At 45.7% G+C, this 15,281-nt stretch overlaps 1 protein-coding gene across 10 annotated transcripts in view; it reads left to right on the top strand.

The window, feature by feature from the left end:
- Positions 1–15,281, top strand: part of gab1 (GRB2-associated binding protein 1) — a 43,038-nt gene that overhangs the window by 482 nt on the left and 27,275 nt on the right. For 9 of the 10 annotated variants that reach the window (XM_060046291.1, XM_060046287.1, XM_060046290.1 and 6 more), the window contains exon 2: positions 67–198. In XM_060046291.1, coding sequence (XP_059902274.1) covers positions 127–198 — 72 coding nt within the window. In that variant the 5' untranslated portion in view covers positions 67–126. Of the gene's footprint in view, positions 1–66; positions 199–9,100; positions 9,936–15,281 lie in introns of those variants that run through there. The other variant, XM_060046295.1, reaches the window with a different exon arrangement.

Genomic DNA, 15,281 nt, shown 5'->3' with positions numbered 1-15,281 from the left:
AACACACAAAATCATGACATGAACTTGGTTCTTCTCCGTTTAAATGGCTCAATCCATGTTTTTCAGGTCTCGCCTCCCGATTACAAACTTCTTTCACTGTTTACGGAAAGGAAGAAGGAGACCAACATGAGCGGGGGAGATGTGGTGTGCTCCGGCTGGTTAAGAAAGTCACCTCCCGAAAAAAAGTTGAGACGTTACGTAAGTGCAGTTGTATTTATTTTAAAAAAGATAGTGAAGCGTGTCACAAAGATTCACACACTCTCAGTGGGCGATATGGATGAGTGAGTCGCACGAGTGCAGCGACGTGCGATCAGCGGGCTTCGTCGTTACTGACAGAACACACGTTTAATTTCTCACTAAACATGAGATTGTATGAGTTGGACATGGTCCTCTCATTTCCTATCTTTCCGTCTTTTAAGAACGCTGGAGTAACAAATTATTAAAATATGTGGAGTCTATTTTTGTTTTAAATTGGTATTATTTTTTATACAACAACAACAACAACAAAACCGATATAACAACATAGTGTAAATACTGTCCACAGCCTATTCGTCACATAAACAATGTATTTTTAAATGGACCTCATAACAAGAATGAGCCACATAATGATTTCCCTAATATAACTAAGTTGTTAGTATCAGCATGACGGTTATCTTTCTGTTGCTATAACCGAGAGTTAGTACTACAGGCTATTGCTCAAGCAACAAGCCTCAGTGTGCATCATTTTCATTTTTTTTGGGTTAACATTGTCGCAGTGATGGTTGGCATTTTATTATATATTATATTGTCTGCAAGATGTACAAATTGGATGAGTTAGTCATGTAAAATATCAGAAATTGTGATTTGCCATTTGGATGGCAATATGAGACCACAATGATGTCGCAATACTTTCAGAGAAAGCTGTGGGCACCTATCTTCTATCACAGTTACAGTTCATCCTATAAAACACTGATAAGATCTCTCACGGTTGTTCCACACCTATTCCCACACCGACCCTGCTCTTTGACGTACGATAATGAGTTCCCAGCCAGTATAGATCAAAGGGGAGCTCCTCACGTTGGCCATGTATGGGACATAGATCCACAAATGCTAAGGCTTAATGCAAGTGTGGAAAACATTGGTCCATCTTAAGTTACAACACTCTCATGAGGACCAGTAAAAGGGTGGAATAGATGAGATATGAATGATATAGTTGCCATGGTTGTTTTTTTAAGGTCTGGTCTGCTCACTGGCTTGAGAAACCAAATAGAGCTGGATATGTTCTATTGATTATCATGGTAGATGCTTCCTGCTAAAGAATACCATGCTTGAAATGTTTCAGAGGAAAATTTAACTGGTAAATGACGACTGAATTAAGCTGTTGGGTAAATTACAAGCTTCTTTGTAATAGGTTGCAATAACGGTTTCTTTGACCTGATTCAATGAACTTTGATGTTCCCCAATATTGGCTAATTTGACAGACATTTGCAGTTGGTTCATGATTTGAAGGGTTTGGATGTCTTACCGGTAGGGTACATTCATACTGGTGCATCAATTAAAACAGAATAGTTATCTTTCGACTGAATCTATTGATCCTCATTGAGTGATTGTCCCACCCCTAATCGATACATACCGTGATGCACCTGTGCGTTTGCGTCGGATGAAAGCCTCCGATAAAGGGCTAGTTATATAGGTCATGCAACCATATGTTAATAGTGTCAACTGCCGTGTGTTGTTTTACAAAATAACAATTATGGCGTGTCATTCTACACTGGCCCACACTATAATTATGCATGTCACTGTTTCCATCTCAGGTTTTCCTTTTTGGAAGTGGATGTAAGTGAAGTTTTTAGTTTGTGAACAGATGCATAACCATGACAAGCTTGCAGGTTTAACCTTTGGTAGCCGACCGTTGCAACATGTATGTCGTCCGCTTGCATGGACCCCCTGTCCACGATAACCTATAGTTGTCACAAGGCGTATTAGGATAGTTTTGTATTGTTGTTCAACTTGCCTACAACACTTGCATGGAAGTGTTTAGGTTGGGTGCACTAACCCCACATAGGTTCAGAGGAGCAGGCAGAATGCACAGGGTGTACTGTAAATAATTTGCATATGTTGAGTTATTTGCAAATTATTTTTGTTGAAACATTTCTGATGAGGCTGGCTCTTTCTTGCCAATTCATAATGTGACCCAAACCTTTCTGCTTGATATCAAACACAATGGTTTCTGAAGGAGATGAATCATACTTTCAAATCCATGTTCATATCTGGGAAATTGAACAAGGAAAGCTGGTTGATATTAAATTGGCACATAAGTGGTTTCACCAGATATCCGGTCGCTCCCCTTGGTGATGCTCTCCCTGGCAATTAGAAGTGAATGAGCTTCATATATGTTGGACTGGTTACTCACCAAAAACACTACCAGCATCTCTTCATCCTTCTGCTGTGCAGCACACCATGTTTTTGAAGACCCTGCCCATGCTTACTCTTTGGCCAGCTTATACTATCTGTCTATCTGCCTGTCTGTCAGAATCTTTATCCCATTCCCCGCTCTTCTGGTTGGGTTTACTTTCATCATAAGCATTTTGTCTTCTTAAATTGATGATCTGGGTCTGACTAGTTGAGGTGGGCTACGGTTTAATGGGCTAGGCAGCGTGGCATCACGTGATCACGACCGGTAACGACGACCTTGGCTCTGGCCTGTTTGCTGTGTTGAGGGATGCTGGTGTCTGCGTCATGGGGACACACAGTAGGTCAAGCAAGGTCATGATTGGTATTGATTGGATGGAAGTATATGGTGAAGTGCTCAGCAAGTGGATGTAGCAGGTGGAACCATTTGGGAGCCATCAGCAGACCCTTGACACGGTAGCACTATGTATCTAGTACCAGTGCCACAAAACGCCATCGTCACTAGGAATAGGTCCTGTCAGTGACGCAATGTTATTACCAGACGATTAGTCCACACAAAAGATGATGCATGTCAATCTCTCGCATAGCCACTCACTCCATTTTAAATTATTGTTTATACCATGATGCGTTTAACTGCACAGCTCTATTGGCGAGAGATTTATGGACGCTATTATATGTAATGTTGATTCAAAGGTCACCATGTGTACATTAATGTATAGTAGTAGATATACACTAATGACAATATTTGTTTCTTAGAATCGACATTTGGAAGTTGTAAATGGGAAAAATATATATTGCCCGTATATTATATTTTAAAATTAAATTGGGGGAGGGGGGGGGGGGGGGGAAGTAAATGGGGAAAAAATATATATTTGACCGTGATTCATGGTTGCATTCATAACGGGCATACTTTCCATTTTCTTGCCATGTTTTTAGTTATCGATACGAGTCAACGGTTATACATTTATCCAAGGGTTCCATGTTGTTGGCTCCATGATGGGATCCAGCTGTTCAAAGGCAGGTCCAGGTGGTTTCCCCGGACATCCTCGTCTAAAGCTCAAACGATAAAACCATAACCCTCCCTCATAATGTCCGCAGCCATATCCTAATATTGGCTCTCCAATCTCAGCCAGGGGCAGCCGACACACTCGCCAGATGACTACTTCCTCTCTGGGTTAACCACTCAGGGTACACTCTGGCCCCGAGGCCCGAGTCCTGATTGGTGGAGCTCAAAGGTTAACACTGTTTAGTGGCTCCCCCCCCAAACCGCCCCAACACAGGGCTGTGCAAAAATGCAAAATCATGGGTTTTCTATTCACTGGAATGCGTCGGTCTCTCTCTTCAAATACATTATGACGTTAAAAAAAGGGAGACTAACTTAAACAATGGTTAGAGTAGGACTGTTAACTCGGCTATCTTGTATGCGGGCAGGGATTAAATACGCACTTTTTTGTTTTGTGTTTCTCTTTATTTTCTGTTGTGTCAACTGGATCTATGTTGTATTTTGAAAGAAGTGGGAAGCGTCCCGTTCCGTCTGTAATAAGCAAAACATTGTCAACCTGGTGCACAATATAATGGGGGCTTTTTTCTCTCATATAACCACATTTGCCTCATCTGGGTTTCTCAGGGAGTGTTTTCAACCTCTGCTGGTTTCTATTTCATTGATATTGCATTTTTCGTGAAGTCCCCCTCTTCCTCATTCAGCTCTCCTGCATGTTTTGTCTTTTGGGGGGGAAGTGCACTTGTTACAGCCCCCTCCTTAGGAATTTCAAGGAGGTTTTCTAAGTCTTTGACTTTGGCTAAGCATTAACGCTAATTATACGCCAAGTACATAATAATAAATTGGCACATGATATGATGCCAGGATTTTGTTTTGGAGCATTAGGGCATTCTTTATGTTAATCTTGGTGGTATTTAGGCATGGTAGAAGTGAAAATGTTTACCAAATCTTAAAAAGCGATGATGTTTATTGTCACACTGGTCCTCATAAGAATATAACCAGCATGATGAGTTGTTCTGTTGTGTGTGTGTGTGTGTGTGCGTGTGTCTCTCTCGTCAGATCCAGCAATGGTTCTTATTCTACTGATTAGACCTTAAGAAAGCCTCACTGTTTGGTTTATTCACTAGTTCACACTTGACCAGCCTCATTCCTTTAAATGGACACAAAAGACATCCAGCATCTAATCAATCCTGCAATCTCACTCGTGTTTTACCAGAACAATCAGTTAGCTTGTGTAAAAGGGCACATGTGATTTTGTCTGGAGAAATATGAAGACATCAGCAGAGAGTTGGGATCATCAGGCTATAACTAAAAGGTACGGCTCCTTGATTAATCAGGGGATTGGTTTAAATCTGCTTAACAAGTAGAACACAGAGAACAAACGCTCACTTTCTCTCTCTCTCTCCCTCTCCCTCGCTCGGTAAAGCCCCTCCCGATCTCCTTTAGAACACAAACAACAAGCAGCAGAGCAGAACGCAACAGAGGCCTGTTTGTGTAGCATTAGCCTTCATAGGCTAACAAAGAACGCAAGTGAAGTTGTCCTGATGTGGCATGGCGGGGTGTGTGTGTGTTTGTGTATCTGTTGAGGCTGGGGGGGGGCTGTTTGGGAGCAGACTGCTTCTCCTTGTCGTGTGAGGTACCGTGGATTTCAAATGGATTGGAGCCATTAATTATTAAGTCTCCATTACAAACAACGAAAAGCACACATGAAATATTCATATGGGTCCTTCTCCTTTGGTCCCTGTTTTGAATTGTGTAACACACACACACACACACACACACACATACACACATACATACACACATACATACATACATACATACATACATACATACATACATACATACATACATACATACATACATACATACATACATACATACATACATACATACACAGGAGCAGTTGCTTTATTGTCTGGTTTCAGTTTAGGTTACTAACAAAGTTTAAGTGACGACTATATCAACTCAGTGTTGTTGCCTTTTACTAAGCATTCATATTTAAATATTATCAAACCTACAGTGACAAGGAGAGTGTTAATGCTTCAATATTCCTCATAGTCCATCAGCATCAAATGTTCACTGCTGTGCTCATCCCCACATATCCAGTGTTGGTCTCCTCACCGCTCCCCTGCTGTCCCGGCTGTGCTTTCATTCCTGCTTCTCTTTTGTTCCCCAATGTTGGTCTAGTGGGTGTCCTCCCTGTGTTGTCTCTGTTTTCTTGGATGCACCACATTGCACAATAACATTATCATACTGGATCTGGGGAAAGGTTGATCTTACGATGGTGCCATTTCTTTTGACTTGTTGACTTGTTATCTGCTCTGTATATTCAGTCATTTTTAGATATTGTTTTCTTTGTACCCATGAGTTGGTCCTGGGGGGGGGGAAGACTCTGTTTGAGTGTGGATGGTCAGATTCAGTTCTGCGGTCAATAGGTATGACATAGACGGACGTATCAGGGCTGATGACTGTAGTGTTGACAACTGCATTACTTGGCCTGATTTGCTGCTCAAGTTCCTCCCTTTTTGACACCCGATTTTCAGTTAAAGCTCTGTTCCCGCAAACTGAAGCTTGTCAGCGAGCATCATTTAAATAGGATCAGGCTTTGAGTCTCACGCTCCCCCCAGAGAAGATTAACTTTTGTTAAATCTTCATTGTTTTTCTGGTATCTTTCTGATGCCATTTTGATTTCCTTCAAAAGTTCCTTCAGAAATGGTTTCCTTGCAGCTCCATTGGAAGCTAATGGACATGGTAACCAAAATACTAATACAACCAGATTTCTCTGCGGGGAATGTTGAATTGCGCCCAGCTGGCCAGGCTTGATAAGTCTCAGATTCTGTCTTTTGTCATTTCTGGATATTAAGCCAAGACGCATTTGTATTCATAGTCATTCTGTTCGTTCTTGCAGACAGAATCTAATGCTCTCAAATGTGTTTTCTGCGAAGCAACACATTGAAACCAAATAGGATTTACTTCCCGGTTCTACCGTTGAGTGCACAGCGTTGGTCCATTAGGGGAGAAAGTTGAGGTGGAGGGGGAACTAGCCAGCGAGCTCCAGATTTGTTTGATGGGTTCAAAGGGTTTAATGGTATGTGTCGCTGGACCACAGAAGTTGATAGAGACATTTAGATGGGGACTTTGATCAGTGAAGCAGGCATGGTAAGGAACCATCCATGGAAGTCCTTTTGTGATTTCATATGAAGTACACAGTACTTGTTTTACCTGACTACAGCTGCAGGCCATTTCTCTTGTTCGCCTATAGATGGTATTTTCATCTACCAAAGTGAAAGATTGTTTATACATTTTACCATTGTGCTGCCACAAATGGTGAATGTTGGGTGATGTGAATAACAGTTGCTTGCTGACAGGGTTTTTGATATTCACAAACAAGTTAACCCCCTTTTTTTTTCTTTCTTCTTCACATGCTGGTTTTCTTGTTTCTTTTGGCTCAAGGCTACTCGGTGCCAGATCCTGAGTTGCTGAACACTACCAAAGTGCTTCTATATACTCCTCTCCCACACGTGATAAGCAAATCACAGCTAACATTTAGCGCACAATTATTACAGCCAATTTAAGCAGTGCCTTCGGGATAAGTCGAACAAACTATGTCCATGGATGGTGGAGTTCCTTGGCAGCAGTAAATGCATGCATCAACTGTTTATTTAGTCTTTCTTTTCATGTTTTTCATTTGCATGGACCTCTGAAATGGTCTCTTTCACATTGGTAATTACATGTGGGAAAGAATGCGAGCAAGAAGGCAAATATAGCCTGAGTCATGCAACTGCTTCCGGCTGTGTTCTGTGTCCTGCATGGCTATTTGTGTGATGGTGTTTTGGACCGAAGGCACCACTGGGACCACACTGATGGTCCCAGGTGGAGTCCACTGGTCTGTCTGCTGCCTCAGGCCATTCCTGACTCGGTCTCAATACTTCTATAAAGGAACCACACATCCTAGGCCGGTCAATTGCTTGGGAGTGTTGTTTCAGAGCCTTGGATTAGACCTGCAGCTCGTTGAAAGTGGACCACGTGAGACATCCCATAATGGCATTCTGAGAACAAATCACACGACTTTGGTGGGAGAAAACTCAAAAATATTACAAGGAGGGGGGAAACAACAAATGTAGAGATCTACAGAGACGTGAACGCTCAGCAACAAGCCATTAAGCAGCCTCCGCGGAGAGGAGCGGCGCTCTCAGCCCCACTCTCTCTCATTCCACTCCCAGCACTTCTTGGCAGCCACACACCCCAGGAATGTGGAGCTGCTCTGTGCTCCTCTCTGCTGTTGTGTTGCGGCATGACGTCCCCGGCCTCTGCTGCTGGCCCGCGGAGGCCAAGGCTAGGCTGGGCTGGGCTAGGCTAGGCTAGGCTGGGCTAGGCTAGGCTAGGCTGGGCTAGGCTAGGCTGGGCTAGGCTAGGCTAGGCTGGGCTAGGCTAGGCTGGGCTAGGCTAGGCTAGGATGGACAGGGCCTGGCCGGGGGCCCTCGGCGGCTCTTGGCTGATTGGTGTCTCTCCAGTGCAAGGGAGGGAAGAGGCTAGGCATAGCCAGCTTTTCCTGTGTGAGGCGCTGATGGCTACCAGATGGCGAGGAGGAGACGCGAAGAAGAGGAGGAGGAGGAGGGGTAGGAGGGGGTCCCAGCTTCCCCCTCCTTATCCTCCTCATTCTTCTTACATTTCTTTCTCTTATGTCCTTCCCCCCCCCCTTGTCTGAATCGTCTCCAGATTATCATCTCTCTTTAATATTCAGCTCCCTCCGGTCTGGGTTGGGTTTATCTAAGACAACAGCTTGTGTCCTCCTGGATTCAAAGGAGCAAGGTCTCTTTCATGGAGAAGCCAAGATGTGTTTTTTGCACATCAGTGCAGTGTGCGGATATAATATTACACACTTTAAAATGTCATTCTTTACACGATACTTTAATTAATCTGATCGCTGATATGATAGTCTTTGATATTATACTTAATCTCTCCATTACTTATGATTTTTGGAAATGTTGGCCCATATTTCACAAGTGATTTCTTGCATAACATAGAGTAAGGAAGCACAGGCACATTGTTTCTGCTCACTGTAGTCTTCCTCAAATGGTTGAAGGGACTCAAACTTTGTCCCTAAAACCTTACCAACCACCTCTCCACTGTAGGCAGATCTATATTATAAGCATGATTGATTCATTTAAAACAATAACGATTTCCCTACACATGCTGCTGTATTGAATTATTTTATTCTCCAACTTCCAAGGTATCCGGACAGCCTTGTAACTGAACCTGGCATTAAGACATCCCAGGTCCCCCGTCGTCCCCCCAGTAACCTCTATATCCCCCCTGAGACGGCTCCCCCGTCGCAGGGGTCCTTCCTCTCCATGCTCCGTCTCCCGGTACCCATCCCTCTGAAACCCCTCGGAAGAAATCTAGGAATTCTAAAAGAAAGGCGCTCGGGGGTCGTGAGGGAGATGGGAGTAGGATGGGTCCGAAGTACTCCTCCCCCAGCGGTTCACCTGTCGCATCACACAGATGGCGTACACGCACATGGCGCTCCAGCGATGCGCGGCGGTAACACGAGCCCGGCGGCTGCGTCCGCGGGCCCCTCAATATAGCCCTGTGGTGTCACGGTGGTTCCTGGCCCTCTTGGCTCCGTGCTCCACGCTGCCATATGTTGTCGCCCCCCCCCCCCCCCCCCCCCCCCCCCCCCCCCCAGTCTGGGGAGGGAGATTGGGGGAGGGTGGGAGGGAGAGGCGCGGCAAGCCCGCCTGGAGACTAGCTGTGAAATGCCGCCAATGGCCTGTGTAATTCACCACGCGGCTGTGAACCGGGGCAGACTTGTGTGTAAATATTGCATGTTGTAATGCTGTGTTGTTTTTATTGCCCACATTTTTTTACTCTTTCAGTGATTTTCGCTTTTTCTTCTTACTCTTCAATATTTATTGTTAAAATAATATGTATAACTTTTTTTTTTAAGTGACCTTGTTTAATGTACCATGTGATAAATGTAATAAGAAGGAAGATATAGGCCTCTATATTTTCTTTGCACTATATTTTCAGTATTGAGATAGCCGAGGTCTAAACGGTGATCCAGGTATAATAATAAACGTCTGTCTTGGCGGATGTCTCGGAGTCTTCCCATGTCCATTGTATACCTGATTATGTTATTACATTAGAGTTGCTCAAGCACTGCTTCATATCTTTGGCCTGGCCGGAAGCCAGAGCACGGTGTCTTATCTCACGCACACGCACACGCACAATGAGGACTGTGTCTTGTGGAGATGATTCTGTTCCAACCCCATTGGAGGACAGTGTTGTGAGACTGGCCTCTCCTCTCCCTCCCTTTCTACCCCTGCTCATGTTTTGTCTTTACTCCTCCTTTTTTATTTTTTTTTCCTCATCCTTGTTCTTCTGCATGCATGTCACCGGTGGTTCTCAGGACACTTGTGGGATAGGTCTCTGCGCAGTCAGACTAAATAAGTCGTCGGGTCAGTTCCAGATACTTCTGCTCATAATAACAGACCGGAGTTTCAGTTTTTCGTGGGTTTGACGCGAAGACACACTTAAGGTCAGTAATTGTTACTTTTTCATTGTTTTCTTAAGGTTTTCGGAAATGAACACAGGATTCATTTCTAAGGAAGCGCGATGAATAATTTGTCTTCGATGGTAAACCCTTCAGCGCTGGGTTCTGGTCAGACCTAACCACTAATAACAGTGTTGTGCCGATGCTGGGAACCACCGGTACTACCTCGCGTATGAAATTGAAACCAAAGGGTGAGTTTCCTGTTCTGTATGGAGATCTATCTTTTATAGAACTCTCACTTCATTCTGAGAAATTGCAGGAGAATGTCAAACATGCGGGGCTGTTTTCCTGTTGCTTGAGATGATTTTGAATTGAGCGATTCACTGATCTTTTGGAGCGAAGTTCTCAAGATTAACTTTATTGGCTTCATTGGCATTACAGGGCCATCCACATCCACGTAGTACAGGGGCCATCCACATGACATTCCCACACTCAGTTTGTCCTTCGTTCTCCTAACCTACAGTGAGTGAATGTTGCTGGCCTGTACAATCAGTCTATCTCTTGACGACAGACCAATAAGGATGAAAAAAGACGAGAGCTTGCGGCTACGCAACTGTTGTGCCATGTGAAGGGAGCCAGCCGTCATGGATGTGGAATGGGTTGAATTCCAACTATGCAGCTCTGACAAGTGCGTGGTGCTTCATACATGCAAGAGTTCAGAAAGAAAGGCTGAGCACATCTGAGTGCGGTTTAGAGGAGCACAGATCACATCAGGGAAAAGAAACGGAGACGGCTCACTTTATGGCAGTTGTTTGAAATGTGGTTTCTTTCACCATTGAGTCATTTAGCAGCACTTTTATCCCAAGCGACTGGCAGTGAATTGACATGCATGTCATTAAAGTTCATTATAAGCATTCGTGATTGAGACATCTCAGTCAAGGATACCTGCAGGCACACTCTGGTGGGGGATCAAACCCAGTCACTTTCCATTGGGAATCAAACACCCCTAGCCACTACTCCACTACCCTGCCCTAGGTTTGAAAGGTTGAAGAGATAATCCTCCAAATCCACCCCGATTTCTGTGGCCTTGTATCTAAACAAGGAGACTCTACCGTGGGGATCTCAGGGGAAGTTTGCAGTCCCTATGCTTGCGACTCATCTCCAATGCAACCTGTGTGCTCATGACTGATGGGCCATTGTCCTCTCCCCTCACACAGCGGCCACTGAGGGTATGTTCTAAATAGGCTACAGTATCAGCTGGCGCAAATAAGATTGTGGAGCCTGGGAATTGTTTCCGGAAACTTTTCCCATCGGTTATGAAGGGGCCTGTTATGTCTTTCTAGCGGTCGGGCAGGCGCTGGACCCGGAAGGGGAGGTCTCTGTTCCTCTGAGCTTTTGTTTTTATTCAGGAAAAATGTGAGAAAACGTATTGATCAGGAGCTTACGCTCTCTGCTGTGACTGGTCAATTCAGTCATACACCAAATCCATGAGGACTACTCTGTGTGGACTGTACAGTCGGTGATGGCTGGTTTAAGAACACTCACCTGGCCTGAGTCAGGCTGCATAGACTCTGCGCGATGGGTGAGGCTGCACACCTGTGATGCATTTAGCAATCAGCTTGGCTGGTGAGGCTGCTCGAACCAGCCATCAACCACACACACTCCCGGTTATGGAATTAGGTTGGAGCAGTGGCACTGTGAACAATGGTGCATGCATTCTCGGTCTGATGCTGGTTCCTACCTAATAGGCTAATGGCTATGGATTGATGTTCTGTCCTTCTCTGGCCGCCGAAAGCTAACTAGCCTGAGTGCCGCCCAGGACCAAGTAGATGGACAATGGAGGAGGAGAGAAAACTGGACTTTCTTGCAAATACTTTTATTCCCTGGCATCAATGTGTAGGCCTAGCTGAGATGTTTGAGTTTATGGTGTTTTTCTATTTATCTTTCAACCAGGTGAAACATTAAGTGCCCCTTTCCCAATATCGGGCTCTAGCCAGACCTAGATTGCCTTCTGTTGCATTTGCCATGAAAATGGTTATTGGTTTGGGACAAATTTGAGCCGTCCCAACACTATTTCCCCCTCCGAAAATGGCTGCATACAAGTGATTAACATTGAATTTGGAATCTATCGCATTTCATGGAGTTTATTCACCTACTACTCTTAAAGCTAGGAATTGCAATTTATTTCGTAAAGCATTTTTTGTCATATTTGTTAATACTACTATTACTTATTACAGAAATAATAGAAATGCTAAGAAAGGAAAGCAATGTAATGAGCCTGTCCGATTTGGCCAGATTGAAATGATTGGATGCCTACCTACCTGCCCGACGACCTGCACTACCTGCATTCTTCACGTGCGCTCTTGCGCATGGCCGGTCAAGGTGAGGCCAACCTTTTGCTAAAACTAGTGATCAATTCAGGTGTTCGTGGGAGTGTTTTCTGCGAGGGAGGACATAAGGGAGGGTTGGGATTTTTTTGGAGTTGGATACTTTTTCTGGCTGCTGTCTCTAAAGTGTGTGTGTGTGTGTGTGTGTGTGTGTGTGTGTGTGTGTGTGTGTGTGTGTGTGTGTGTGTGTGTGTGTGTGTGTGTGTGTGTGTGTGTGTGTGTGTGTGTGTGTGTGTTCGTTCATGTATTAGAGTTGCTCACCAAATCCACACGCCTGCAGACACTCACCCACACAAGCCAACAGCTCTCGTTTAATAAGAAGGGGGGGTGGGGGGAAAGGGAGTTTGGCAACGTTTGCGCAACAGTTGACTCTGGGAAATATTTAGCATGGCATCCTGATACATTTTGCCAGTGTAGAAAATGCGTGTGGATGCGGGTTTCCCCCCCCTGCGAACCATTCCTTTGCGGTGATTCACCCCCTGCGAACCATTCCTTTGCGGTGATTCAGCTCCATGGCTTTCACACGCACCGAGCCCCCTCCAGTCATTTGCGGTATGCTCTCCCCACGCAAAGCACCTGCCCTTCACGATCCCCCTCCTCCGCAGCCGACAGGGAGGCATACCTGCTGCGTTGAATGGGACCGGGAAAAGAGTCAAAAGTGTCTTCGCCGTTCTCTAGGGAAGCGGTTTCAGCATACAGTGAGGGGGTGTGTCACGGTCACAGGCCCCGACACGCCGTGCGAACCTCACCCCGCCCGACAGGACCGCGTGCACGTGCACACACACACACACACACACACACACACACACACACACACACACACACACACACACACACAGACGCTCGCGCTCACACTCACACTCGGACACACACACAGGTAAGCTGAGGCGGATATGATGCGGATGACGTGTTGAACTGCCAAGCTTTACGTTTACTATAAATAAGTCTGCGATGAACAAATTTCGTGCTCTTGTAAAAACTCTTTTATTTGGCTCCTGTTTCCGCCCAAAATTGGCTCATTTTGTTTGTGTAATTTGTTCATCTCGCACCCGGATTGTTATCGTGGGTTCTGATAACACTGGACCTGAGAGGATGTCTCAAGCATAGTTTCCCATCGCAAGGAGCCACAGACACGTTCTCCCCTCTATGTGAGTACTCGCACAGCAATTAGGTCTCTGTAGACCAGAAAGGAAAAAAGATCTGACCATTTCTCTGATTCCATTTCCTTAACTTGTTTAAGCCATTTGCTGGACGCCCAGCCCCTCCCCCTGTTATGTCATAGAGGGGCTAATTACATCATGTCTAAGTCAACCTCTCACTGGCCAGCTAATGTGATTTGGCATAATTTTCATTGGGCTCTAATTGGATTAGTCTGTAAGGGCAGCTCACTAAAGGGTTAAGATTCATGCAAACCAAAGAAGCACGGGTGTTCACAACTGGAACTTGCACACAGATAAAAAAAATCTATCTAGGCATGTGATTCAATTGATTGAGATTTTGTTTTAAGTTTCTTTGCAGGTGTTCTTGTAGGGTGTTAAATTTTGCTCTCGTAAGAAGACAAAAAAGGGACCAGGGACAAAATAAAAAACATATTTGTTAACCCAGATATAGAGCAAATGCATCATCATCAAATGCATGAAATACAGTTGGATACAACATTTGTATCAATATGTGCGGTGGGGCTAATCCTATGAGAAGGCCCATCTCTGATCTGATCCACCGTGGAGCTGCCTGGCTCATGTTACACCTCGGGGCTGGCTGGCATCCACAGCCCCCCTCTTGTCTGCTCTGTTGCTGAAACACTCCCCTCCTTTCTCTATACAGGCACAGTGCAACTCTCAATCTAGTATGTATGTGTGTGTGGGATATGTAGATTTGCTGTATCAATGTTTTCTAATCAAAGTGGGTTAGTGGCCTTTCATTGGCCACTCCTTTGTCATCTTAACTCTGAAAGTTCAAACTCACGTCACGTACAGCACACACACACACACACACACACACACACACACACACACACACACACACACACACACACACACACACACACACACACACACACACACACACACACACACACACACACACACACACACACACACACACACACACACTCCTCGCGAGGACTCGGTGCGTTGCGGGGACCCGTCGCCCACGGTGATCCTGACAGACGCTCGGCCCCCCAGCCGGCTGTAGTGTGAAGGTGTCCGAGCCCTGCAGGGCGCCAAGGACAGCTACGCCAAGTTTGCGGACATTTTAAAAGTTCTGCCACTCGGTGACACACCAACTATTCCCTTCTTGTTGTTGGCAAGAGCCGGTGCTAACGAGTCGTCAGTGTGCGTCCAGGGTGGGGTTCCATGGGGGAGTTTCGGAAAAAGGCATTTTGGGAATGTCAAGAGGGATGGTTGGTGTGTGTGTGTGTGTGTGGGGGGGGGGGGGGGGGGGGGGGGGGGGGGGGGGGGGGGGGGGGGGGGGGGGGGGGGGGGGGGGGGGGGGGATCCTTCACAAGTGGACACTGCCTGTTGAGGGAGGGGAGATATTTTTGGTTGTACACCCGCTTCTCGGTGTGTGTGTGTGTGTGTGTGTGTGTGTGTGTGTGTGTGTGTGTGTGTGTGTGTGTGTGTGTGTGTGTGTGTGTGTGTCACACACGGAAAGGGACCGGGAGGTGGCGTGTAGGTGTTGTGGTGGGCGGTTGTTACCAGGGGGAGGTGGTGTGTTATTTTCAGTCCATTGTGTCTACTTCCTGTGGTCAGGGGGTATTGGAGCAGGGTGTTGCAGACTTGAGGGAGATCAGGGGGAGGGAAGTCAGCCGGACAGGCAGGAAAGTCACCGGACTCGGTGAGCGCTGGACGTGGGGCAGCAGCGTGCGTAGCTTTTCGCTCCTCCTCTCGCTCTCGCTCTCGCTCTCTCTCTCTCTCGCGGTCCGGCCGGGCGAGGATACCTCAGCACCAGGTACCACTATTTAAAAAAAGAAAAAGAATGCACGTTGTAATAAAGCTACTACTGC

This window comes from Gadus macrocephalus, chromosome 3 (assembly GCF_031168955.1).
Source record: "Gadus macrocephalus chromosome 3, ASM3116895v1".
Taxonomy (NCBI): domain Eukaryota; kingdom Metazoa; phylum Chordata; class Actinopteri; order Gadiformes; family Gadidae; genus Gadus; species Gadus macrocephalus.
The sequence above is the reverse complement of the archived record's forward strand: the minus strand, read 5'-3'. Positions and strand labels throughout refer to the sequence as shown.